Consider the following 25,775-nt stretch of genomic DNA (forward strand, 5'->3'; position numbering starts at 1 on the left):
AAGGTGTTAAGATTAGAGTGAATGGCAACTCTAAAATAAACTAGTGTTAGGAAATCGATGTGCCACATAATGGACTGGCACACTGTCCAGAGTTTATTATAGTGCCTTTTATAAGTAAGTACAGGAATAGGTAGATTTGTAAAACTCCAAAAAAGAGCCACCCCAGACTGGAGAGACAGTTTTCAGTCCTGGTCTTCATAAGCACTTTAACTACTCTTTTATGTTTCAATCTAGCTCTTAACAAAAAATCTGGCATTATCATCATCTGTAGTCCTGGGGGTTTCTTCTTAGCATTTTTCCTAGTGCCTCTAGGTGTCTTTGCACTTATGGCAATGGCACACCCCAGGAAGCCTGGCAAGCATGCATACTGTGCCAGACTTTCCTGATGATATATGGAGTGATCACTTACCCCCCCTGGTTTATATATCCCCGGAACAAGTACAACCAGAGCACTTGCCACAAACATAGACATAACTAGGCACTTGCTATGCCAACATCTGTTGTCCAAGACAGGGCTAACCTTCCTATTTTATCAGGGCCATGTAGGGTATTGAATCTATCATACAGTTCTCACTGAATAAGACAGTCACAAGATTGGTTCTTTACTTGTACAACCTTAATATAAATGAAAACAAGACAATATGAAAAGCACAGAACTGACCAGAATGTCTCAACAAACACAAGTCAGTCAGGAATGATTTTTTTTTAAAAAGTTGTCATTAAAAAGAGATTTTTTTCAAAAGTAAATTGCAAAAGTAAATCTGTTAATTTTGATATTTTAATTGTTACAAATGCTTTCAACATGTGCAAAGCACACAGAAATAAAAATACATATTGAAGAAGTTGTTCTTCCAAATCACAATCCCTCTATGATTCCCTTTAGTGACACTCAAAGCAGTAAAATAGAGATTCCTACAGGCCAGTTCAGTAGTTACAAGCAAATAATTTTATTTGATTTTCAACAAAAACTGAGTGATTTTAGTTAGTGCAACTATTTCTCAAATACAAAATAGACCATAAGTTTACATAAATTGAAAAATCAGGTATGTTGGATGATAAATGTACTTAGCCAAATGGATCCATCGCTCTGTATCGGGTGGGAGCGCCACCCTTCCTTTGGCTCTCTTCAAGGGTGGCTCTTCAGGAACAGACTGGTGAATTAAACTTTCTTCCAATAAAAGAATCCCAATTGGCTGCTGGAGGCTAACCAAGCAGCTGGAGCTCACATTTGTCGGTGTTACCTGAAGCAGCTCTTGGTGTCGGTAACTCATATCCTGTTAAGAGTTTAATTTACATACATAAAAAATGCAACATTGAATTCACAGTAATATGTAATTAACTACAGTCTTATGAAAAAGTTTGGGAACCCCTCTTAATCCTTTGGATTTTTGTTTATCATTGGCTGAGCTTTCAAAGTACCATCCATTATCCAACCCGCTATGTATCCTAACTACAGGGTCACGGGGGTCTGCTGGAGCCAATCCCAGCTAACACAGGGCACAAGGCAGGAACAAACCCCGGGCAGGGTGCCAGTCCACCGCAGGGGGCACACACACACACATGCACACATACACTAGGGACAATTTTGGATCGCTAATGCACCTACCCAGCATGTCTGTATGACTCTAGAATCAGCAAACTAAGAACAGTGTATGCCACTAAAAAGAAGACTGAGGGATTCCTGAAGTTTCAAGCTTTGTTCTTTTCTTATTGCGGATGGGTGGATAATTAAGAATGGCCAAGTAAGTCAATCAAAAGTAGACAGGGATTTCCCGTTCTGGTTATGTCCTTTCCAGAGTCTATAAAGCATGAGGACAGAAGCAAGGGAATTTTGCCTCTGTTCTTTACAGGAAAATGCCCTATGCCTGAGATTTTACTAGGGAACTCAAAGGAAATGCCATAAAATGACATTAATAAACAGGACAGTATGTCCGAACTGAAAAGATTATTCCAAAAGTGATATGCCAGGTTCCACCTAGTGGTCACTATATATACAAAAAACATAAACACATATAACACAGAAAGCACACAAAAAAGTAAGTGAATTTGAGTTAATTCAGTTTTAAAAATTATATACTGTTTAGTTACCTGGAAGTAATCCCTACTGCCTTAATCCCTAATGCCTGAGAATAATTTATTTAGGAGGGGACTGCATACCATTCTCTCCGTACTATCAAGAACAACACATTACATAATCCATTGGGACAATAAAAAAAAAAAATCAAAAGGTTAAAAACAAACACTGACTATAGAACAGTGTGATAAATCTGGAAAGGCAAACAGAAAAGATTAAATAGTTTTACTGATGAGAACAATCAGATTCCATTCCAGTGATGTAATGTTAAAGACTGAATTCATGGTTTATAAAACAATAAAAAATATTTAATGAAAGTTAATTAAATGTGCTATGCTTAAATTAAAAATGACATTAAAAGAGAATGCTAGTTTTATTCACACATGTTCAGAACGGTTCACCAGAAAGTCTTTTAAAGTACTGTATTTCTCTGAATCTGCAAAACTATTACAAACAAAGTAGACTAGAAAGAAATACTTCATGTATGTGAAAACAGTATTGCCTCGTAACAAATGCAATCGACCACAAATATAATCTAAAGAAGCAGCCCGTCCAAGCAGTCACAGTTACTAACTTAGTGTGTGACCCTGAACCAAGATATTTAGCCAAGCAGTGATTGAACTGTAAAAATCTGTGATTCTGTATGGATAATCACTTCAAATAAAATGAACGTAAATGCAGACTGCTTCTACAGACTGCGAGGAGTTCAGATTAGCATTACACATTTGACTGCCTGTATTTGCCCGTTACAATTATGGCTGAAAAGGATTTAAAAGCAGTTGTTACAAGTAATATTAAAAGAAAATATTTCAGTTCACCAAGTTCAGTGTAAGTAAAAATGCATCTTTTTAATTGAGTTTAATTGAGTTGGAAATTCTGGTAAGTAAAGTATGATTTTAATATATGTATTTTGTTATTTTTTTCTGTTTTATGCTGTATACATATATTCCAAGAACACAGAGTAGTCTCATACGAGAAAGCATGATTCAGCAAACACAGTAAATCTAAGAATTTGCTCTTCAGGAATAGCTTTTCTTCTGTGCTTACTTTGTGAATATATGTATTCTGTTACTCAAAAAGGTTTACCTGGACTGTATTTTAAAATCTTTGTGCTAACTTAGCTGTCAGGAACAGAAAAAGATACTCATAAATCAGCAGCCAATGGGCAGCTAAAACATCACCTGAGCTTCTAAATGGTACAATAAAAGGACAATACAAGTTTCATTCACAGGCATTAAGATTGTTTGAGAATACTTTATACATAACTTTTAATAATCTGTAGTCTTAAACTTTCCAATAAATAATACTATACTGTAATTTAGATAATTTTTATAGTTTCATACTTTACATATGTTGGACTTAAGGGAAACATGCTGAAATTACCTGAACACAGGAAACAAATGGTGGAAAATACATGGTACTTTTACTTAGGAATGTATTAATATCCTCTAACAGTTCTTCTAAAATTGACTTCTTTTCCTTAGAACCTTTAGAGTTTTTCATTTCCAGTAGGATGCCCGTAAACAGTGAGCTAAACAGCTGCTTAGCAAAAGTTGGATCTCTCTACAGACAAAAGAAAACAAACATTTTAATATAAACTTGCAGTGCTACCCACTTAAGACGGGTTGAAATCTAAGTAATTAATGTAGACCTCAGTGTTATCGTTTGCAGTGCACCATCTAATGGGATGTATTTTGTAATGCATGTAGTAGAAAATGCATTGCATTTGTCATTCCAACAGATGACACATCAGAAATATTTGTAATAGTAAAATGCATTGCACTTGTCATTCCAACAGAGGGCGCATCACAAACATTAGCACACTGCATTTACAATTCCCACACCAAATGGCACATAACAGAGACATAGCAACCAAATGACCACACAGATACACCCACACACTTGCCCTTTTATTGAGGTGGATAAGATGATTTCTCTCTGGCTGGCAATTACCCACTGTTGGATGTATTCAGTGTTAACATTTGCAGTGCAGTGTGTCCGCCCAGTTGCTATGTCTTTGTTACTTACCATTTGGTACAGGATCTGTAAAAACAGTGCTAATGTTTGACATGCGCCATTTGTTGGGTAGCAGAGACATAACCAGATGGTCACAAAGACAGACAGACAGACAGACTCTCATCCCTTTATTAAGGTGGATATTACATATATTTGACGTTTTTCAAATGTGGTTACTAATAAGACAGAATAAAAAGCAAAGTTTGACAATCTTGTTTCTGCATATAAAACATACTGCATGTATTAAAGTGCCTATAAAAAGAATTGACACTCTTGTCAGTTTTAATATTTTTACATTTACTGTCATACAACACTTAACCACAGAGGATATGTAATTTGGCTTTTTTGATTCTGATCAGTAGAAAAAGAATAATGTCTGAGTGTGAAAACAGATCTCTGCAAAAGGGTTTAAATTAATTATAAACATAAAATACGTAAGTATTGACCCACATTAATTATTACTGGTACAGCCAGTTTTTGAACGCACATTATTAGCTCAATGGAGATCACCAATCTGGGTTTTCTATTGATTGTTGTATAAATGCACTTTATCTGGAAGGTCCAGCTTAGAATATCTCTTGGAGTTACACCAATCAATAATAAAATTAAAGAGTATGGCACAGTTGTAAATTTGCATAGAGCAGGTGTAAGAAAACGACTAAAGAGGGAGGTCACCAAGAGGCCTATAAGAACTCTTAAGGAGTTACAAGCTACAGTAGATAGGATTGTGAAGACTACAATTATTGCTAGGCTGTTTACAAAAACCATTGCCACTGTTATATTATATAAAAAAAAAAAAAAAAACCTGAGCATTTGTCAGAAGGCACACAAGAGACTCCGAAGTCAGCTGAAAGAAGGTTCCATGGTCCGATGACACTTAAATTGAGCTTTTTGGCAGTTAGACTAAACGTCATGTTTGCACATTGCACATTATTGAAAACACACTATCCGCAATGTGAAGTCTGGTGTTGGTACATCATGCTGTGGGAATGTTCCTCTTCAACAGGCTTTGGAAGGCTTGTGAGGGTAAAATCAATGCAGCAAAATATAGGAACATCATGGAGGAAAACCTGATACAATCTGCAAGAAACTTGTACCTTGTGAGAAGATTTGTTTTTCAGCAAGACAATGGCCCCAAAAGCTACACAAAAATGGATTAAAAATAACTGTTAATGTTGTGGAGTGGTAGGATATGAAAAAGGCTGTACAGTACATTCACAAATTATGTTCTACCTGAGAGAACGTGAGAGGTTTTGCAAAGAAGAAAGAAAATGGCAGTGCGGAGATGTGCAAAGCTACAATACACCTATACACACACAGTGAATGCTGTCATGGCTGCCAAAGGTGAATCTACCAAATAACTAACTTGAAGGGGTGAATATACTGAATTATATATTCAAACTTAAGTAAAGAATTCCAAAATCTGATAGAAACTTGCTCTGCTCTTCAGAAAAACCTTGCCTAATATCAGACTAAAACATTCTTCTTCAAAACAACTTCTAGTTTATTAGTAAACAAACAAAAAAAACACACACATCAAAGAAAAACACAGAATTACTAAACTAACTCACTAATACTGAAATCTGCCTGAGGGTCCAGTGTAAAATTAGCAATAATAAATAAACAAATAAAGATGGTGCAAATAATCACTAGATTCAAAATAAAGTCATCCAGAAAACAAAATGAGAAAGACAAATGGTAACACTCAGTTCATAAAACACGAAAAAGTCTACAATAAAATTAATTTGACTTCATGGAATTAGCTAGAGTGGGTCTGAAGACCAACAATGGTTATTAAAGTACAAACACTAAAACAGGATTAGGAATAGTATTACAAATTATGGCATCTAGACTAAAAACTAAGGAATTCATTCTGTACTTTGGAAATGCTTACATGTGTTTAAGGATGATGGTATTAAAGTTACAGTTCATTTCAGTAATCTCAACATTCTGATACAAACTGCTTGGGACCAAACTGGTCATTTGAGGGAGAGACATTAATCATCTTCTAACCACTTTAGGTGTGGAGGTGTGGCAGAAAAAATAAATAAATAAAAAATCTTTTTATTTAAATAAATACAATTAGTTTAATAAATAAACAATAAAGTTCAGGATGGAGCCTGAGCTTCTAAATTTGGTGATGTTGTAATGGTTAAATGTGCACTAAGAAGGCTGGCAACACCAGGATTCTTTAAGATACAACAGCCTTGGGAAGTCTGGAGTAAACCTTTTTCCCCTCTTTCTCCCCCCAAATCATAACTACTGTGCAGAAGAGGGTCTGATTACTGGCAAAAAGATGAGGAGGCCAAGGAAAAGTGAGATGGAGAAAGATGTTTTAGGAAACCAAGCCAGGTGGATAGAAAGTACAGCACAACCCATAATATTAATACTGTTCAAGCTTGAAGGTGGCAGTTGATCTTCCTTGGACTATTACTTTCTGTTTTTAACATACTCAAAACACCATGACTTTCTGGAAAGCAACATTAGACTATTGTTCCATTTCTTTGACCTAAATGCACCAAAGACCCTTTGAATTACTTTCTGTATAAAGCCCCCTGGGAATTCTAGCCTATGTAGTTGTTATTTGAACAATAATTTAGAAAGAAGTGTTGTGAGCATAAGAGGAATAATTTAAATGGGAAGAAATAAGTCAGAGTATACAGGATATAAGGTAAGACAACTTTGCAAGCACAAAATTTCAAATAATAATTGGCTCTGAAAAATGTGAATAGTTCACCCACTCAACAAATCAACTCAGTGTTAACGTTCATCCATCACAAAGACACTAAAAGGCGTCTCTCTGACAAACAACAATAAAATCACACAATTTGTAGACTGTAGTTTTATTCTGATAAGTCAACAAACCTGAGCGAGAGCCTGTAGTGGTGCAATCAGACTGCTATACTGAATCTGAATATCAGGAAGATCTCCTTGACGGTATCGCCTATAAAGAATAACTTGTCCTTCCTTCTTCAGCTTTTGCTCTGCCACATTAGCCTGAAATTACAATAATTCACTCTCACACCAATCATTATGTTTGCATTTTAAATGGTCATTATTTAAATATTGTCACAGGAATCATACTTTGTTACATAGTACACATTTTCACTTACAGCAAATTTTACTAGAGCAGAAAGGATCACACACCTTTAAAACAATAATAATTTATTAGTTATAAGAAGTACAATACATGCTTTGAGATGCATATATCAGCTTTAAAATATGAAATTAATACTAAAGGAGATGTGCAGCAATTCCCAAGAGGCTGGACAATTGCATGTTAAGCGACAGACAGATATTAGACTAACGGAAGATATTTTTTTTCATTTATATTTTAATATCTATTTGGAAGTTCAGTGATAGGACACTATAGAAGTTATTAATTCCTCGATTCATATATTAACTGATAATTTTGCAGTTTCACATAAAAATCACAAAGCTCATGAGTAACAAACTTCATTGTATTAAAAAACTGGTGTACATTTTGAAACAGCATTAACAGCAGCTTAACTAACTGAGACCGCTTTCATAATTTCTTGGCAGTATTAAATGAACAGGACATTTCTAAATTGAAAAAAATCAGCCGATTAGTATTAGGTTAAAGATCAGGTTAACATCCAGTAACTCTTGGCATATTGGGAGGGTCTGCTTCCTTTTACATAAGTTTTATTTAATATTATGAATAAATCAGCCAACAGCACCATCATAAAAGGTATATGTTGTCCAGAACATACTATTAATCAAAAAACATAACTGCCTTATATCATTTGTGTGCAACTTTACATTTGTTTAGGGAGCTTTTCGGCAAGTAAACTTATTGCCTGTCCTTATATTGAGAGGGCAGATGAGCAGATGGGAGGCCATCAATTCCTTTAACGTTTGCATGAAAAATCTGCATTTTAAATGTGTTTTAGTTTTACCTTGTTGATGTCACAAGTTATTCAGTTTATTTTTTGAATAAAAGCAACACCGCCATATTGAAACACTGACAAAGCTCAGTAAAGACGAAAATAGCTTTTTAGAGCTTGTATACACTCATAAAAAAAGAAGATAGTTACTGTTAATTACTGAATCTCAAATAAACTGATTAAATGAACAGTCATACTTTTAATGACTCTGTGTTCTGGAGTGATAAAGCCAGAATTTTAGAGCCACAGATGCCACTTTACAAAGCAAGCTGAAATCTGCCTTAAGGCCAAGTGTTTGCTCAGATGACTGAAGAACCGACTACTGAATCTAAAAGCTGACCAGGACAATATCCTATTTATATTACTGTTCATTTTCAGCACGCTTTCTAATACTATATATATATATATATATATATATATATATATATATATATATATATATATATATATATATATCCAGTTTGCTACATTTTATTAGAAAGATATTATTCTATTTTAATAAATACCACTTTGCTTTTAAATTTTCATACTTTGTTTCTACATCTAGAGTGAGTAAAGTAAAAAAGTAAATACAAGGCACTTGGTGTAAGGAGATTGCAACTAGCATTCTCACAGAGTTTAGCAGACTGAGGTGGGCATCTCAATAGAGTGAACATCATGGAGATCAAGGTGTGTCGGAGTTTAGGTCCAAGTTACATCTGGGGACACCCATGTGGTGTTTAAGCCAAAGCTAGCGAGTCCTCTCTGTAGAATATTGAGATGTGAATGGCTGTGCAAGCATCATACACAATCAGTGGTTGTGTGAATAAGGCCTGTGTGTGTGCGTGTCACTTCTGGGGTACACGAGTAAACCAATTCCAATTATGAAGTTACGAGTTCCACCCATCCCACGATAATGTACTCTGTATATCAAACCCATTTATGACATCTACTAAATGTTCACTGTAATACTAAGAGAACTGAACGATATAAATAAATATCACAATGCAACTCACTAGCATTAAAGAGGCATTAAAACAGCATTAGACTCATGTTGACCATAACGTCAATATTTAATGTTCTTATTTGGCACAATATATCACTCAAAGTTTTTTTAGCTACAAATATAAATACAGATAACTTATAAAAGAAAAGTGGGCAGTACAATAGTGCAAGAGGTAGCATCCTAGGTTCAAATCCCATCTGTGGGTTCTCTCCAGGTCTGCGCAAGTTTGTCTCCTGTTTTCATACAATATATCTCTCCACTTTAGCCCTGTTGAGGGCTGTTTTCTGCCTCATACCCAGTGACACCAGAATATGCCATGGCCCCCTAACACTAACAAGATTAAGAAGGTTTATCGAATCCCGTAAATGCCAATAGGGACTCTGCTCTGTTGGGCCCTTCAGCAAGGCCCTTAACCTGCAATTGCTGAGCGCTTTGAGTAGTGAGAAAAGCGCTATATAAATGCAAAAATTATTAAAAAAAAAATTATTATTTAAGGTTTGAAAATGTTATGTTATATGACAGAACCCAGTTACTTAACTGTCATCTTTAAATGACACCAATGACTTGGTGTCATTAATACAGTATATGCTACTGGTCATCAACAATGAAAAAAACATGTCAAATTGGTTTGAAACTTGCAGGGTGGATAGGTCATAGTAGAGTATTAATAGGATTACAAATACAGCACATATGCAAATGAAGTTATACTCTGTGGACATTACCATAGGGTGTATAAAAGATGCTTGCAAAGGGAGTTAAGGACCAAATATGCTGTAATGAAGCCATACATCCAGCTCTCGGACTTGAACTAATGGAGAATTATGGGAATACACGAAGGCTAGTGATCCTTTCAGAACACTGGTGTTCCATTTGGATGGAATGTAAGCACAGTGATTTAAAGTATGGTGACAGTTGGTAGAGGAATGTCAAACCAACTGAATTCAGGGCTCTGAAGCACTACAATGCACAAACTGTTTTGGTGGGGTGGTGGGGGCAGACATCTCAGTTACATGGCAGTGATGGAAAAGAGAACCATATCTCAGACCCCAATCCAACATTTGGGGTCTGTCACACATCAAGGGGTGAACGCACAGACTGCTTGACATTGTTTGCAGCAGCCAGGGTTTCTCACTCACTGTCCAATGCTTTGGACACCTTTGATTCTTGATCACAGAATGGATACATGTATGGAGAGAAGGTGGCAATAGGCCCCTGGAGGTCTGCATTTTGCAGCACCATACAGGCCCAACACCAGTTGTTATAGTAGGGGGTGCCATTTGTATTCCTGCCCCATAAAAACTGTGGCACCTTGACCAGCCAGTGATAACATCAGAGAGGTGGTGGAGGCGGAGATGGTACCCTCACTGTAGGGGTTCCCTTCTGCGATATTCCAACAAGACAGTGTTCAACCACATGTGGCACAAAACCTCTGACAGCTTCTGGATGACAACCATGCGCCACTGCTTCTCTGGCCCACGCATACACAACATTATATCCCACATCTGGGACATGGTCAGGCAAGCCACAGACTACCAACAGTTACCACATATGAACTTTGGATGTGTGTTTGTAGCTTGGCATGCCATCCCTGATGTCTCTTCCCGTCAATGCCAGACCATGTAGAAACGGTTATTTAAGCCCATGGTAGATACACCAAATACTGATTTTACCCATTAGACTGGTCATTATTTTAACAATTATATGAATACTGGAAGATCTGAACCAAATCCTGATTATCCACCTCGGTGTTAACCCTGAACGTGAATTGAAACTCTATATGCAAATATGGGTAAACCTGAGTCAGGCTTGGGTGGCGTGCAATGATACAGTTTATAGTGTTAAACACAAATACCACTTGGGAAAGTATTCTACTGCCATGGATGAAATAACACCATGCTACCAAAAAAATTTATACTTTTTTACTTTTTGCCACTTTATATCAACTCAACGGTAAATCATAAACATTCAATTCAGGTGTGGGGTAACCATGAAAAAAAAAAAAAAAGGCAAACAAAAAGTTGTAAAGGCAGTTTTAAAACAAACTGAAGCTGAACCATTGCTCAAACTGAGTGATAGTGATAATGATGTGAATTGGTCATCAGACATTGACATGGAAAGGGAACCTGATGCATGAAACAGCACTGTATGACTGAACTGCCATGATATGTCTAGTGAATTTGGTCATGTGAAGCTTTACTGTGATGCGACAGTAGCTGCGTGACAAATAGACTAATAAAATTGCAGTCAAATGGAAGGACAAGCAAGAAATTAGCCCACTACACACTGATCACAATGCAACAAATGTCAATGCTCATGTCAGGAGCAATGTAGAAGTCACAAAGCCTGGCACTATGGTAGCCTGCAATAACACAAGGGGCACATCCATCACACAGGTCAGGCACTGACATTCTGTCTTCTTGTGTCCAAGCAAAACAAAAATAAAGGTGTGTAAAGAAATTCGTTTCTACTGTTCCGAATGCAACTTCCAACTAAGCATTGGTGGCTGTCTTAAAACATCACACAAAGGACGTGTATTAGAGCTGCATCAATACAGCAGCTGAACTTAGACATACATTTTTTTTTTTTTATAAACTGTATTTACTGTTGATGTTTTGATATTTATAAGCTACTGTTATATGTGGTTAATAACATTTTACTTTTTTGTAACAAAAATTCAATGTATTTGGCTTATTTTTCCTGGGTTAAACATAACGCTAAGCAGGTTAACGGATAGTACATGTCAAAACTATAATGACTGAGATTTTCATCAGGAGAAGCATAATTGTGTGGTAGTTAGTGACTGCACTCCAGCAGTCTGGAGATGACTCATTCTGCAGGTGTTTTATGAATTTTCTCAAGATATTATTTCCTCCCACATCCAAAATCGTGTGTGTGTGTGTGTGTGTGTGCCCTGTAATGGGCTACTGTTCCATCCTAGTTTGGTTTACACCTGGTATGTATATATAGAAAGAGAAGTGACATTTTTGCAGTTGAAGCGTATTGAGAGCAAAATTACACTATTCAATATGCAATTAAAATGTATATAAAAACCTGAACACAAATTAATGTGAACACAATGAAGTGAGAGGGTGAGTCATCACAAGTGGGTCCTATGAAAATTCCCACAGGACATGATCGAAGCAGGAGACGAAGTGGGAAAGTAATTCAACTTGACAACCAGGGCTGACATGTGAGTAACTGGCACCATTAGGGCCTCATCTCTTTGTTTTCTGTTTGGCTATTTTTAGATACATTTTGTTCTCCCTTTGTTCATTAATACCCTGGGCACAGATTATAAACAAAGGACATGTTTTCAGGTTTTTGAGCTTGTCATTTCTTCTAGGCTGGAGAGAGAGTTAGATGGTGCTGTTATGTATAAATTTGATTTAAACAGTGATGTGTGCTTTTGTTGTTCACATTTTTGTAGTCTTTACCCAACACATAAGAATGATGTAAACTTATGAAGTATTTAGATCAGAAACTCTTTAAAAAATTAAGCAGTTATTATGTCTAACAGATTTAGCGGTCATTTGGATATAGAACAGGAAAGAATATAACACCATAAGCACTCTATATCATAGAAAATACACTCTCTTCCAGTTAATTTAAATGGACCAAAAGGATGCAGCAGCACCAGCTGTTGTCTGAAATGCAAAAATCAAATAAATATTTACTTGTTATAACCTGCACTTTGGGTTTCCAATTTCTCCCAGTCTGTATTACAAATTAATCCATGTTAGTACCTTTTCTTGCTTCTGTTCACGGATGTTTTTTTGTGCATAAATATGACTGACTTTTTCTTGGTCCCTCAGGAATCTCCTCCTTAGTCTCAGAATATCAGCTCGCTGGTCTTTTACTTCAATTAAAAAGCGTACAAAAATGTGAGTATACTTTATAGTTTAAAATCATTAAATATATTTGAACTTTGAGACAGACAGACATTTACAAAAGATCAAGCACTATCATAGCAAACAACCACCACCACCCCCTTAAACACAAATAAGAAGCAGTCCCAGTTGCAAGTGAGGCATTATAATTGCATTACTGCTTTAATATGAAGAAGCCCCAGTAACATTCCTTGACATGCTTCAGTTAAGTGATTCATTGGCTGAAAGTACTCATTGCTAGTTTTTAATAGAGAGGATACACAGTATTGTTCGAAATGGCCATCAGCACCGTTTTACATTCTCTCCTTCACTACTACCTCTAGGGGGTTTAGAATCCTCTCCATAACCGAGTCGTCTCTTTTAATTAGCTTGTTGATTTGGTTGGCCTCTTGAGGTAATTTTAGTGGTCTAGCACACTATACAATAGAAGATTGCACAGCTGAGCACAGTAATGAGACAGACAGGACATGTACCTGAAGAACCTTGGGATACTCCAGGTAAATGAGCCAGCCCTAGGTGGTGAGGAAAGAAGACATAGGACTGTCCCTGCTAGTCACATGACTTTGTTCACCTTGCAGACAAAACTCAGCAGAGACTTAATTTTAAGAGCTTTGATCTGCTAACTGACTTGCCTTTTTGGCATACTATGATTATTTCAAGACCCATTTTTAGTCTTGAACTATTAAATGCAAGCTTCCAGCATCACTATAGTTAAAATCTGATACAGACTTCTGTCTCTTCTGGGTAAATCATACCTCTCATTTTAAAAGCAAATACTTCTTCTGGGAGGTGATCTCTACATGACCTATAAACAATTTCTGTCAAATGTTTTTCTTTTTTAATAGCTGCATTCGCCCACTCGTTCTTTACGTTCCACCACAGCATCTGGACTTTGACCTAATCACTTCCTTATGTGTAATACAGTAATTTCAGTTTATTTTTTGACTGTGGACAGATGAGCTCATGTTCGCTTCTAATATACAGTACTTTGGAATTCATGGTAGAATGTGACAGCAAGTCAGGAGTAAAATGTGAAAACCCACCCTTGAGCTTGAAACCTGGCCCATGGTTCTCCTTGTCAAAGGCAGTGGTGCTTTGCATTATTCAGCTCATCTGACCCAGCTCAATTTCATTTTAAACAGTGAAAATATACAGGAATTTTCTTCTTAAAGAAAAATGTTTAATTTCCAACTCTTCTACAAACATCAGACTTGAAAATCTGACAAATTCAAGAATATAACTTTAGGGTTCTTTAAAGATTTATTGGATCTTGTAGCAGTTAGATCAATAGTGGGAAAATGGAAATAGCAAAACATGGTAGAAAAAAAATGGATCCGTCTCCCTAAAACACCTCAAACCTTAGAAAGTAGAAGAGGAAAATTTGAGAAGGAACTAGTCAACTTGGAGTAAGCACAGATAATGGCATTTAAACCAGCTTTTGTTAATGCAGTTTATATGATACAGCAGCAAACGGGGCAGAATATTAGAATAAAATATATTATCAACATTGAAGAAAAAAATATGCAAACTTAACATCTACAATACTTTAAAACAGTGCTGTTGGACAGGATTTCTTTCTTGTTTTTGCCTATTTTAAAAGGGAATTATTTTGGCAATAAATGGGCCATTCATTCTACATGTATACCAGACCTTGGTGTAGAGTATATCCATATAAAGTTAATACATCTGTCCAGCATTAATTAGATTGCATCAGACTGCTCTTTTATAAACTGCTCAAAAAAATTAAAGGAACACTTTGAAAATACATCAGATATCAATAGGAAAAAAATCCTGCTGGATATCTGTACTGATATGGACTGGGTAATGTGTTAAGAATGAAAGGATGCCACATCGTTTGGTGGAAATGAAAATTATCGAGAGGGCTGAATTCAATGACACCCTGAAAATCAAAGTGAAAAAATGATGTGGCAGGCTAGTTCATTTTGCCCAAATTTCATTGCAGCAACTCAAAATCGTATTCAGTAATTTGTATGGTCCCCACATGCTTGTATCTTAATGAGACAACAGATGGTGTCCTGGGGGACCTTCTCCCAGATCTGGACCAGGGCATCACTGAGCTCCTGAACAGTCTGAGTGAGGTGCAACCTGGCGGCGTCGGATGGGCTGAAACATAATGTCAGAGAGGTGTTCTATTGGATTTAGGTCAGGCGAGCATGGGGGCCAGTCAGTGGTATCAATTCCTTCATCCTCCAGGAACTGCATGCATACTCTCGCCACATGAGGCCGGGAATTGCCGTGCACCAGGAGGAACCCAAGTCCCACTAGACCAGCATAGGGTCTGACAATGGGTCCAAGGATTTTGTCCCGATACCTAATGGCAGTCAAGGTGCCGTTGTCTAACCTGTAGAGGTCTGTATGTCCCTCCATGGACATGCCTCCCCAGACCATCACTGACCCACCACCAACCTGGTCATGCTGAACGATGTTACAGGCAGTATAACATTCTCCACGGCTTCTCCAGACCCTTTCATGTCTGTCATATGTGCTCAGGCTGAACCTGCTCTCATCTGTGAAAAGCACAGGGCGCTAGTGGTGGACCTGACAATTCTGGTATTCTATGGTAAATGCCAGTCGAGCTCCACGGTGCCAGGCAGTAATCACAGGGCCCACTAGAGGATGTTGTGCCCTCAGGCCACCCTCATGAAGTCTGTTTCTGATTGTTTGGTCAGAGACATTCATACCAGAGGCCTGCTGGAGGTCATTTTGTAGGGCTCTGGCAATGCTCATCCTGTTCCTCCTTGGCCAAAGGAGCAGATACTGGTCCTGCTGATGGGTTAAGGACCTTCTACAGCCCTGTCCAGTTCTCCTGGAATCTCCTCCATGCCCTTGAGACTCTGCTGGGAGACAGAGCAAACCTTCTGGCAATAGCACATATTGATGTGCCATCCTGGAGAAGTTGGACTACCTGTGAAACCTCTACAGGGTCCAGGTATCGCCTCATACTACCAGTAGTGACACTGGCCGTAGCCAAATGCAAAACTAGTGAAAAAACAGTAAGAAAAGATAAGGAGGGAAAAATGTTAGTGGCTTCCACCTGTTAAACCATTCCTGTTTTGGGGGTCGTCTCATTGTTGCCCCTCTAGTGCACCTGTTGTTAATTTCATTAACACCAAAGCAGCTGGGGTTGGTGGCAGAATTGGCACTCCAGACACCATAAAAAAAACCTCATACTGGTTCCATTCCATCTGAACTAGTGTGGTGCTGACGTGTCACCTGTTACATGGCTGCACTCGGGTCCGGGTCCTGAGTTGGTTTGTCATGTGGTGGGTGTGGCAATGCACTGTATCAGCGCGCGCTCCTAACCTCCTCCTCCTCCTCCTCCTCAAAGCAGCTGAAACTGATTAACAACCCCCTCTGCTCCTTAACTGACCAGATCAATATACCAGACGTTTCACTGACTTGATGTTATACTCTGAAAAAAAAGTGTTCCTTTAATTTTTTGAGCAGTATATAGAGAAGATCATGTTTGAAATAAAGCAGCTGTCAAGTGGTCTTGTCATCGGACTTGCGTTAATTTTTGTGAGTGCTCTGTTGCATCAAGTTACTTACCTGAGACACAACAAACGCCACCCATTCAACTATCTTATTAAGAAAATATTTCTGTTTAACATACCTTTGGTGCCACTGTCCACTTCATCTCCTGGAAGACCAAGTCTCTTGGACCCAAAATCCACACCAACTGGCTTCCTTTCTGCCTTCTGAATCTTTTCACCTCTCTTACCAAAAACCAGTAAAGAGGAAGAGAGAGACTCAGATGACGTGGGGAGGGAGTAGTCTATAAAAGTGTCAATACTAGCTCCTGTCAGCCAGTTATAGGAACTGCGTCGACCTAAAATAAACATATCAATAAATAATGCAAACACTACAAGTCAAAAGTCCTAAATGATCAAAAAGGTTACATGTTGTGTTTCTTTACTAAAAAAATAACGAGAGACAAAAAAAGCCATTTTAAGAGTGCTATCACTTATGAATGAAGACAACCTAGTATGTTATTTCTAACTTATTTAGCCAAATTAATTTTTTCAACAATAGTCTCACTTAAAGAAAGACGTTAAAAAAACCAAACAAAGACAAGATCATGATCACAAGATCAGGCTGAAATCAAACAAATCACCAGGACCAGATAATAATTTACCCTCGAGTTGTTAAGGAGACTTGTGAGTACATATATAAACCCTTGACACATATTTTTTAGGAAGTCACTGCACACTGGAGAGATTCCAAATGACTGGAAAATGGCAAATATCATCCCATTATATAAAACGGGTGACAGGGCAGATCCAAGCAACCATAGGCCAGTATGCTTAACATGCATCACAGGAAAATTAACAGAAGGAATTATTAAGGATAAGATTGAGCAACACCTGGCAAGGACAGGAGTTATTCTGAACAGTCAAGCATGGGTTCAGAAGAGGGAGGTCGTGTTTTACTAACATGCTGGAATTCTATGAGGAGGCAACAAAAGGATATGATCAAAGTGGAGCTTATGATATTATTTATCTTGACTTTCAGAAAGCATTTGATAAGGTGCCACATGAGAGGTTGGGCAACTAAAAGTAGTGGGAGTTCAAGGTGATGTTATTAGATGGGTGCAGAATTGGCTCAGACACAGGAAGCAGAGGTTGATGGTGCAAGGAACCTTATCAGAATTGGCCGATGTCAAGAGTGGTACTCCACAGGGGTCAGTGCTAGGGCCGATGCTATTTTTAATACATACAAATGATTTAGATAGGAATATAAGTAACAAGCATGTTAAGTTTGCAGACGATACCAAGTTACGTGGATTACCAGATAATTTGGAATCTGTTACATTACTACAGAAGGACTTGGATAGCATACAGGCTTGGGCAGATTTGTGGCAGATGAAATTTTCTATCAATAAATGTAAAGTATTACACATAGGAAGTAAAAATGTTTGGTATGAATACACAACGGGCCGTCAGAAAATCAAGAGTACACCTCATTCCCTCGCTAACCTCTGTTCGAGTTAGTCTACGAGGGGGGACCCAAAAATAACCGGAAATATTTTTAAAACGTGTTTAATTTAATTTTCTGTACAAACTACAATTAGTCTCCTTCAAAGTACTCTCCATTGGCGGAAATACACTTATCTAACCGTTTGTTCCATTGTTCGAAACATTTTTTAAATTCGTCTGAAGTAATGCCCATTAATACTCTGGTCGTTTCTTGTTTTACCCCTTCGACGTCAGTAAAACGCCTTCCTTTCAAGTCTTTTTTCATCCGAGGGAACAAAAAGAAATCACACGGAGCTAAATCCGGTGAGTAGGGTGGGTGGTTCAGGGTTGTCATACCGTTTCTTGCCAAAAATTGGCGAATGCTGAGAGCAGTGTGAGATGGAGCGTTGTCATGATGAAAGAACCAATCGCCCGACTCCCACAAATCAGGGCGTTTCCTTCTCACACTGTTGCGCAACCTTTTACAAAAAAATTCACTGAACACAAGCACAACCTTCCAGACTGATGGCACTTGGCAGACTGACTTGTGAGGAGTGTAACTAGATCGCCCTAGCGGCCCAAACACGTACTACAAGTACCAACCTAACAACAACAAAATTCCGGTAATTTTTGGGTCCCCCCTCGTATGTCTCACCATGTGTTGCAGTGCACCTTGCCTCCGCTCAGCTAGCGCTACCTGTTTGTTCAACATCTATCTTATTATCATCACCTATGTCCATATATTTAGTCTCTTTTCGCTGTTCCATTACTTCACCAAGTAATAATTTCTGTTTGTAAGCACTAATGTGATCTTTACTATCAGTTTTTTGAGACTTTCGAATTTTAAAACTTTCATAACCTCTAACATGCTCTGCATGTGTATCGTACCAATGTTTTTGAACCTCTTAACAATGTTCTACTTTGTCTTCTACTCTTTGTCTTTTATTTACGCCCCCGCTTGGACCTGTTAGGTTTTCAATTCCACTTGGTCCGGGCTGATTATAACTTTCCTTATTTTCCAAATTTGCACTTATGTTTATTATTGTTCTTTTTTGAATTCTTTTCGATACGCTGCCCTTTCTCCTTCATTTAGTTGTTGATGTTGACTAGAATGTACAAAATTATTGTCCAGAAAAGGACTACATCAAAGGAAAAAATAGATTGTATGTCATGTATTAAAATGAGGAAAACGTAAAAATTTGTAAGAACAGAGCATAGGAACTGTGTCTGACAATAGCATTCACACAAATGAGAGGTGAGTGGACTGTGGGCATGGTTAAATCTCTTGGCACAAAGTCTCATCTTGCGGGACTTGAAATTATCTCCCTGAAATAGTCTCATCTCATCCCAAGATTTTTTTTATATAATAGGGAGATTAAGACTGCTTGAGGCACATTTGATATTTACTGGCGATGAATTCTGGTATGGCAACTCTGGTATGGTCTCAATTTTCTAGTTTTCGATATTCTCAAAAAGGACCTTTGCATTTATTTCCAACAGGCTAAGGCTTAAGCGTCATGATAAGGTAAAGGCAGGCAGCACTTGGGCTCTCCTGTATGGGTGGCTGACTAGGAAACAGTACTGGCCTTCAAGTGTGTCAACCTAGTTTAAATAAAGTTATAAACTGCGAGTTTAGGCATTTGTGTGTGTGTTCACCCTGCGATGGACTGGATCCCTGTCCAGGTGTTGTTCCTGCTTTTTGCTCAATGATTGGTGGGACAGGCTCCAGCTGCCCCATGACACATTCCTGGATAAACAGGTAAAAAAAATGTACAGTGTTCTTCAATACTACATGCAACACGCAGCTCATTTTGGTACATCAATATTTTGTGGTAAATTTTAAAGCAAGTCTACTGCACCTCTCAATTTTCTGAGCTAACCAGCGCAATTGCTCTTCTCATGTGTCCTTTTACTAATGCACCCCTTTTGTAATGGTGCAGGATCTCCATTTTCGTCTGTTTTCACAGAAAAACTGATTTGTAAAATTGAAAATTTCCTATGCTTAAGGACTGCCTCCCAAACTCTACCAACAAAGAAAATGTTTAAAAACAACAACAGCTACTGTACATATAAGTTGCGATTAACTGTTCACAATTCTCCTTAAGCTGGTGCACAATAATATTTATAAAGTATGTAAATGTGTTACTTCACAGTAGTAACATTGCAAGGCTGCCTGCTACATTCTGCATTCTCACCATTTCACCAGGAGAAAGCATGAAATTGTCATCTGTTTTGAAAGCCTTTACAAACATCTGTATAAGATGCCTTAAGTGCTTGCTTCAATTTATGGAGGCCATTGTTATTATTACTTGGAATAAACTTAGAATGTTTTTAGATTTAGTGTCTATATACAGAGGAGTTAGGCCAGCCAGGGTTATGATACTGGGCTGGGGGGGCAGTGAGGAGTGTTATCCTTCAAAAGTTCTAGGGTGCCTTATTAACAGTAGAAGAAGGAAAAAAAATCAAAGAAATTCCATGAGCTTGGTACCTGCAGTTTGTGTTGGAGTAAACTCAAGTTGTGCCTGAGTTGCCCTAACTTGGCCACCAATTGTTCCTTCACTAGACATTGACCCATCCTGTGATCTGTCTCGAATTCCACCCTGAGTTGCTTGTGTCTCAACAAACATTGGAGTGAGAATTGTGCTTCTGTCTCTCCAGTTAGAATGAATGGTGTAGTCCTACAAATAAAAAAGACATTGCAGTAAGAAAACTTGATATTTCCTCACATGCATTTTGGCTGACATTCACAGCAGACTGACAGTCCTTGACAAAAACTAAATACAGACTGACAAGACTACAAAACAGGCAGCAGCAAATTATACTAAAAAAGCAAAGGTATAAATCAAAGTCACTGGTATTAACATAAACAGTTCAACCATGCAGCTTGGTAAAAAAACTACATTTGTAAATTGCTCAGTTTGTCAGCTGTCTTGCTTTCTGGAGCATAAACATGGTGAAAAACCCAACATCCTTCTGATAACAGATCTCACAAATGCACAATTACAAATGCTTAAAGTATTACAAAGTTGAAGCTATTATAAATCTACGATTGGCTACAGCTGGTGTTCCATGAAAAGGTGGTTTCTGATTTGTGCCAAGTGTCTTTGGGAAAGGGTCCGGCTGGCCAAGACCCCAAATTTGCATTGAAAGGGAATTAAAATAATGAATGGCTATATGGTTGGCTAAGAATGAAATACAATAGTTAGATCTGGACCAGTCATCTTCACTCTTTGCCACTCTTCTAGTTCAAAGCAATTTTATATAACCAAACTTGACACATCCAGAAAATAGAGTACGAGTGATGAAAGTGACTTTGTCCAAAGTATGGATTGTTGGTGGTAGTTGTCGCAAGTCAGAAACAGCTACGGCTCTGGAATGTTTACACGTTACAGTCTCCAGAGTTTATAGGGAACTGTGTGATGATAAAAAAATATCCCATGAACAGCAGTTTTGTGAGTGTGAAAAAAACGTGTGAATAACAGAAGACAGAGAAGAGCTGTTAAACAAAACTTCAGATTAATGCTCTTTACAACAATAATATATTTTATTTATACAGTGCCTTTCAAGACTGCTGTGCTGGTGGGCACTTCTGAATGCCCACTGGACATTGTAGTAGAAGAGCTGATAGCAGCAACAGATCACTCTTGAACTAACTGCACAGGGTGACATCAGTATAAACTGCAATTAGAACCTGTATATGGAACAAAGCCAGAAAACTAGCCGAGGTTGTTACTGTAAGGGCAAACACATTCTTTCAGCAAAACAATGGATATGAAACCAAAATCATTGAAAAGATAACAGAGTTAGAGTGTAAGAAGCCAGAAGCATTTACACAAAAAAGCCAAAGCCCAAGATCCAAGCTGTAGTCCAAAACAAAAACGATCCTAACCAAAAAATCAAGAAGGACTGTAACAAACTAGTGCTAAGTATCTTTAAATAAATAAATACATAGATGCATAACAGGTAGGCAAAAAATAAAACACACACACATTCATGTGCACACACACTTTGGCCTGAACACACGCCAGTATGACTATAAAGCAAGAAAATTAATTTTAGTTAAAATTAAATTATACTAAGTATCCATAAACTTGCACGACCAGGAAGTGTACAACATTGACCTTTATATCTTGAAACTGGAGAGGACATACAGCGCACATTTCCTGTTGACTTTACCAAGCCATTGCTTGGCAACCAGATGAAAACAATGCACAAAATGTTGGTGCCCCTTTCACAGATAAAATGGCAGTACAGCAAAATGTATTTATTTTCTAACATAAGAATGTGTCTAAATAAAAAATACATGTATTTTGTTTTTTGGCCTGCCAAACTTCCAAAACGAACGCTGGTTATGTTTAAAGACCAAGGAAGGATTGTAAAAAAAAAACAAAAAAAAAAAAACAAAATACAACTAAGCTTATGTCAACACTGGGTCCCAATCCTGTCAGCCAAAAACATGAAGATGAGGCAGAAGTAAGCATTAATTCTGCAAAACTGAACAAATGAAGATTGAAAAATATTAAATGGTCAAACCAATATCGATTTCTGCTACGACATCAACATACTTTTTAACTATTCAATAATTAATATTCTGATAAAAAAACCCTCAAAAAGAGAAGGATCATGGTCTCACCAAGCAAATTATTATGTTTATGTATCAATGGCATTACAATTGGGTCACTCACATTACCAGTACTCCATAGTAACACAGAATTGCTTCTTTACTGATTCAATGCTATTGCATTCCAGGGCTGAAGAAATAGTCTAAAGCAGTGTTTCTCAAACTTTATTGTCTTGCAACCCAGGTCTAACTTTTCAATTTCACTGGCGACCTACAGAAAGCAAATCGAAGACAGCAGAGGGTGTGCCCCCTTGGTGAAGCAAGCATAATTAGGCTAAGCATGACCCCGTGGTTGAGAATCACTGATCTAAAGTCAAAAAAAAAAATTGTCAAACAAATGCTCCAAGACTTGCTATTAAAAAAGTTTAAACTGGAAATAATCTGTATAGCCAGGGTGCAACAAAACCCAGGACTGTTACTGGAAAAAAAGAAAACAAAACTCACCTGGAACTTGCATTCAGAAAGTGGATACTCAAAAATGTCTCTTGTGTAGTCGGGGCTCCTGCTGGTCATCTCCAAGAGAAGATTGGTAGCCAAACTAAGATACTCACTCTCAATTTTGCTTGAGTACATGGATCGGAATATAACCAGCATTCTCTCCAGCGTGTTTATAGGCAGTCGAGTTTCATGACTCCAGAAATTTTTAACATACAATCTGGAAAACACCAACTTTGATTTATTCTTCAAGCAAATAAATAATTGCTGAAATATCAATATTAGTGGAAAACAGACAAACTTTCATGGTGAGCGTGCTCAAACATATGCTAACAAAATGCACTGGGCATACACCAGAGAGCAGATCCAGTAATCTAGATTGTTCCCTTAATCAGCAATAAGCCACTGTGTCTTAAATTTTACAAAATTAGAATGATGTTAATTCCAGTTTACAATGTAAAAAAAAAAAAAAAAAAAACCAGGCACATATCAGGCTGTCATATCAAATACTGCTATTCGAATATAATTGAATTTATCTAATAAAATGTCTTAATTGAATGCAAAAGCTGACATTTGATTGTAAAAGAACAGTTGTTTGTTTTATCCCCACTAATTTTGCCATTGAGTAACTTCCACCTTTATTAAAATATTGCTGCATCTGCAAAGGAGAAAAAAAAAAAGTAGACTGATTAAAGCAGTCCATGACTTGACACTGAGATGAGCCTGCTTTTCCGGGTGAGTCTATGCAGGGTACCGACTGTCTTTCTATTCTTTATATCATGATGTATAAAGGACCATGCTGCTGGTTACTGGACACCTCCGAAACAATAAAAACTTCGCCCTCAATCGGCCAGCCTTTTGCCTTGTCCTTCTCTTCTCTCACCATCACAGTCTTACTAATGTAATTCTGCTGGAAATTTTTGCTTTTACAGTATGCTAAATATAACATTCAATATTTCATTTGTGTGTTTTATTTTAGAATTATTTAGATAATGGTTCTTAATCTATGTGACCAAGACTATAACTACAGTGGCATGCAAAAGCATTCAATCCCTTTGAAAGTTATCATAATTTTCTGCATGACAAAAGATTTCTACACATACTGTATTTATCCATTCAGTATTTTAATGTGAACTCTTATGCTGCAACAGTACAATTCCAAAGTCAAAATAAACAATTTTCTGTAGATATTTAATGGAAGAAGAAAAACTCCAAAGTTAATATTTGTATTGAAGCCCTACACATTAATACTTTGTCGAGAACACATTAAGGCTGATTTTTTTGGGTAGGTATGTACTAGTTTTGTACACTGTTCAGAAGTGATTCTCCCACCTTTTTTTCTTGGCAGAATATACAGAGGTCATCAAGGCTGGTGGAATGGAGCTTTTGGAGAGAAGTTTTCAAATAGTGCCACAGATTCTCAATAGAGTTAAGATGAGGGCTTTAATTTGGCCATTCCAAAACATTCACCTTTCTGTTTTTGAGCAATTCCAGTGTCATTTTGGAGTTATGCTTAGGGTCACTGTCCTGTTGAAAGATTAATCTTCTCCCAAGCCTAAGGTTCATAGCAGACTGGAACAACTTCTCCTGTAATATTGTGTGATATCTGTGTTCATCCATTGTCTACTCAACTCTGACAAGATTTCCAGTCCCAGCAAATGAAAATCATCCCCATAGCATAATGGTCCCACCTTTCACCATAGTTATGGTGTTTCTTGAGGCATGGGCAATGTAAGTTTTACGCCACACATTTCTCTTTGAAGTCCAGCCAAAAAGTTCTATTTTGGTCTCACTGGACCATAAACCTTCTCCCACATCTTAACCGGGTCTTTGTCATGTTTTGTGCCAAATGTCATATGTGCTTTTATGTGGACCTTCTTAAGGAATGGCTTCTTTCTTGCTAACCTGCCCTAGAGGCCTGTTTTATGGAGAGATCTTGAAATTGAGGACCCATGCACTTTCACTCCAGTTTCAGCCAAAGAGCATTACAGACTTGAGGTAACTAGCATCAGCCAGTGTTGAGATATTCTTGCTTTATATTTGAGCTTATCTGCGCTGAGTGAATGCTGAATAGGTACGTTTTGCAGGACATACTGTATGTACGAATCAAGGCCAACTGTTTATGGCATTTCCACTATTAAGCTGTCCACCAAAATAGAAAGAACCTTAGAGGGTAAAGTTAAAGTGCCTTTCCCAGACACTTTTACACCACAAAACAACTAACTAACATGTATTCCTCTTGATCCTTGTCAGGGTAACACCCACAATCATTAACCCAAGTTCAAATTGCAGCTTTATTTTTTTGGCTAATGACAGCTCCACAACACAGGGTGAATCTTTGCAAAAAATATGTCTTTTATGGATCACACTCAATAAACTTACTGTAGGGGCTGATTTTCATCCATTAAGCCCTGCAGCAGGTTTTCTTTGGATAAGCAGAAGACTTCCGAGGAGATAGGATCCTTCTGACTCTCTTCATCCCTATAAATCAAAACAAAGAAATGAATCAAGAGTGTAGAGGTTACCATGGTTTTCCTCCATAATGGATTCGATATAACTGGCCATTGCTAAATTGCTCCTAGTGTGGGTAAGCATATAGGGTATTCGGATGACTAGTCCCAGTGGTGGACAGGCACACTGGGCAGGGCTGTTTTCATCCTTACAGAAAATGGTGCTGGGATAGTGTTAAGTCAGCAGTTTGACAAGTAAATTTAGTGAGCGGTAGGAAATAGACATGAGGCCAAAAAAGGTTAAAAGAGGGAGATCAACAGTAAAATGCGAGACAAAAATCATATCTAAAAAATGAAGCAAAAATGTTAGGAACACAATAAAACAGAAAAGTTTTAAGTGAAGGACATGGCAAAGGGTTTTAA

The 25,775-nt window shown here is 37.6% G+C and overlaps 1 protein-coding gene across 1 annotated transcript in view; it reads right to left on the reverse strand.

Moving 5' to 3' along the window:
* prkdc (protein kinase, DNA-activated, catalytic subunit) overlaps positions 1-25,775 on the reverse strand; it is a 280,348-nt gene that overhangs the window by 86,595 nt on the left and 167,978 nt on the right. Inside the window, exons 56-63 of the mRNA XM_051928733.1 lie at positions 25,285-25,383; positions 22,912-23,122; positions 20,335-20,524; positions 16,505-16,720; positions 12,727-12,839; positions 6,956-7,087; positions 3,458-3,637; positions 1,066-1,274 (exon numbers count right to left, since the gene is read on the reverse strand). Coding sequence (XP_051784693.1) covers positions 1,066-1,274; positions 3,458-3,637; positions 6,956-7,087; positions 12,727-12,839; positions 16,505-16,720; positions 20,335-20,524; positions 22,912-23,122; positions 25,285-25,383 — 1,350 coding nt within the window. The remainder of the gene's footprint in view (positions 1-1,065; positions 1,275-3,457; positions 3,638-6,955; positions 7,088-12,726; positions 12,840-16,504; positions 16,721-20,334; positions 20,525-22,911; positions 23,123-25,284; positions 25,384-25,775) is intronic.

Source organism: Erpetoichthys calabaricus, chromosome 6 (genome assembly GCF_900747795.2).
Source record: "Erpetoichthys calabaricus chromosome 6, fErpCal1.3, whole genome shotgun sequence".
Taxonomy (NCBI): Eukaryota; Metazoa; Chordata; class Cladistia; order Polypteriformes; family Polypteridae; genus Erpetoichthys; species Erpetoichthys calabaricus.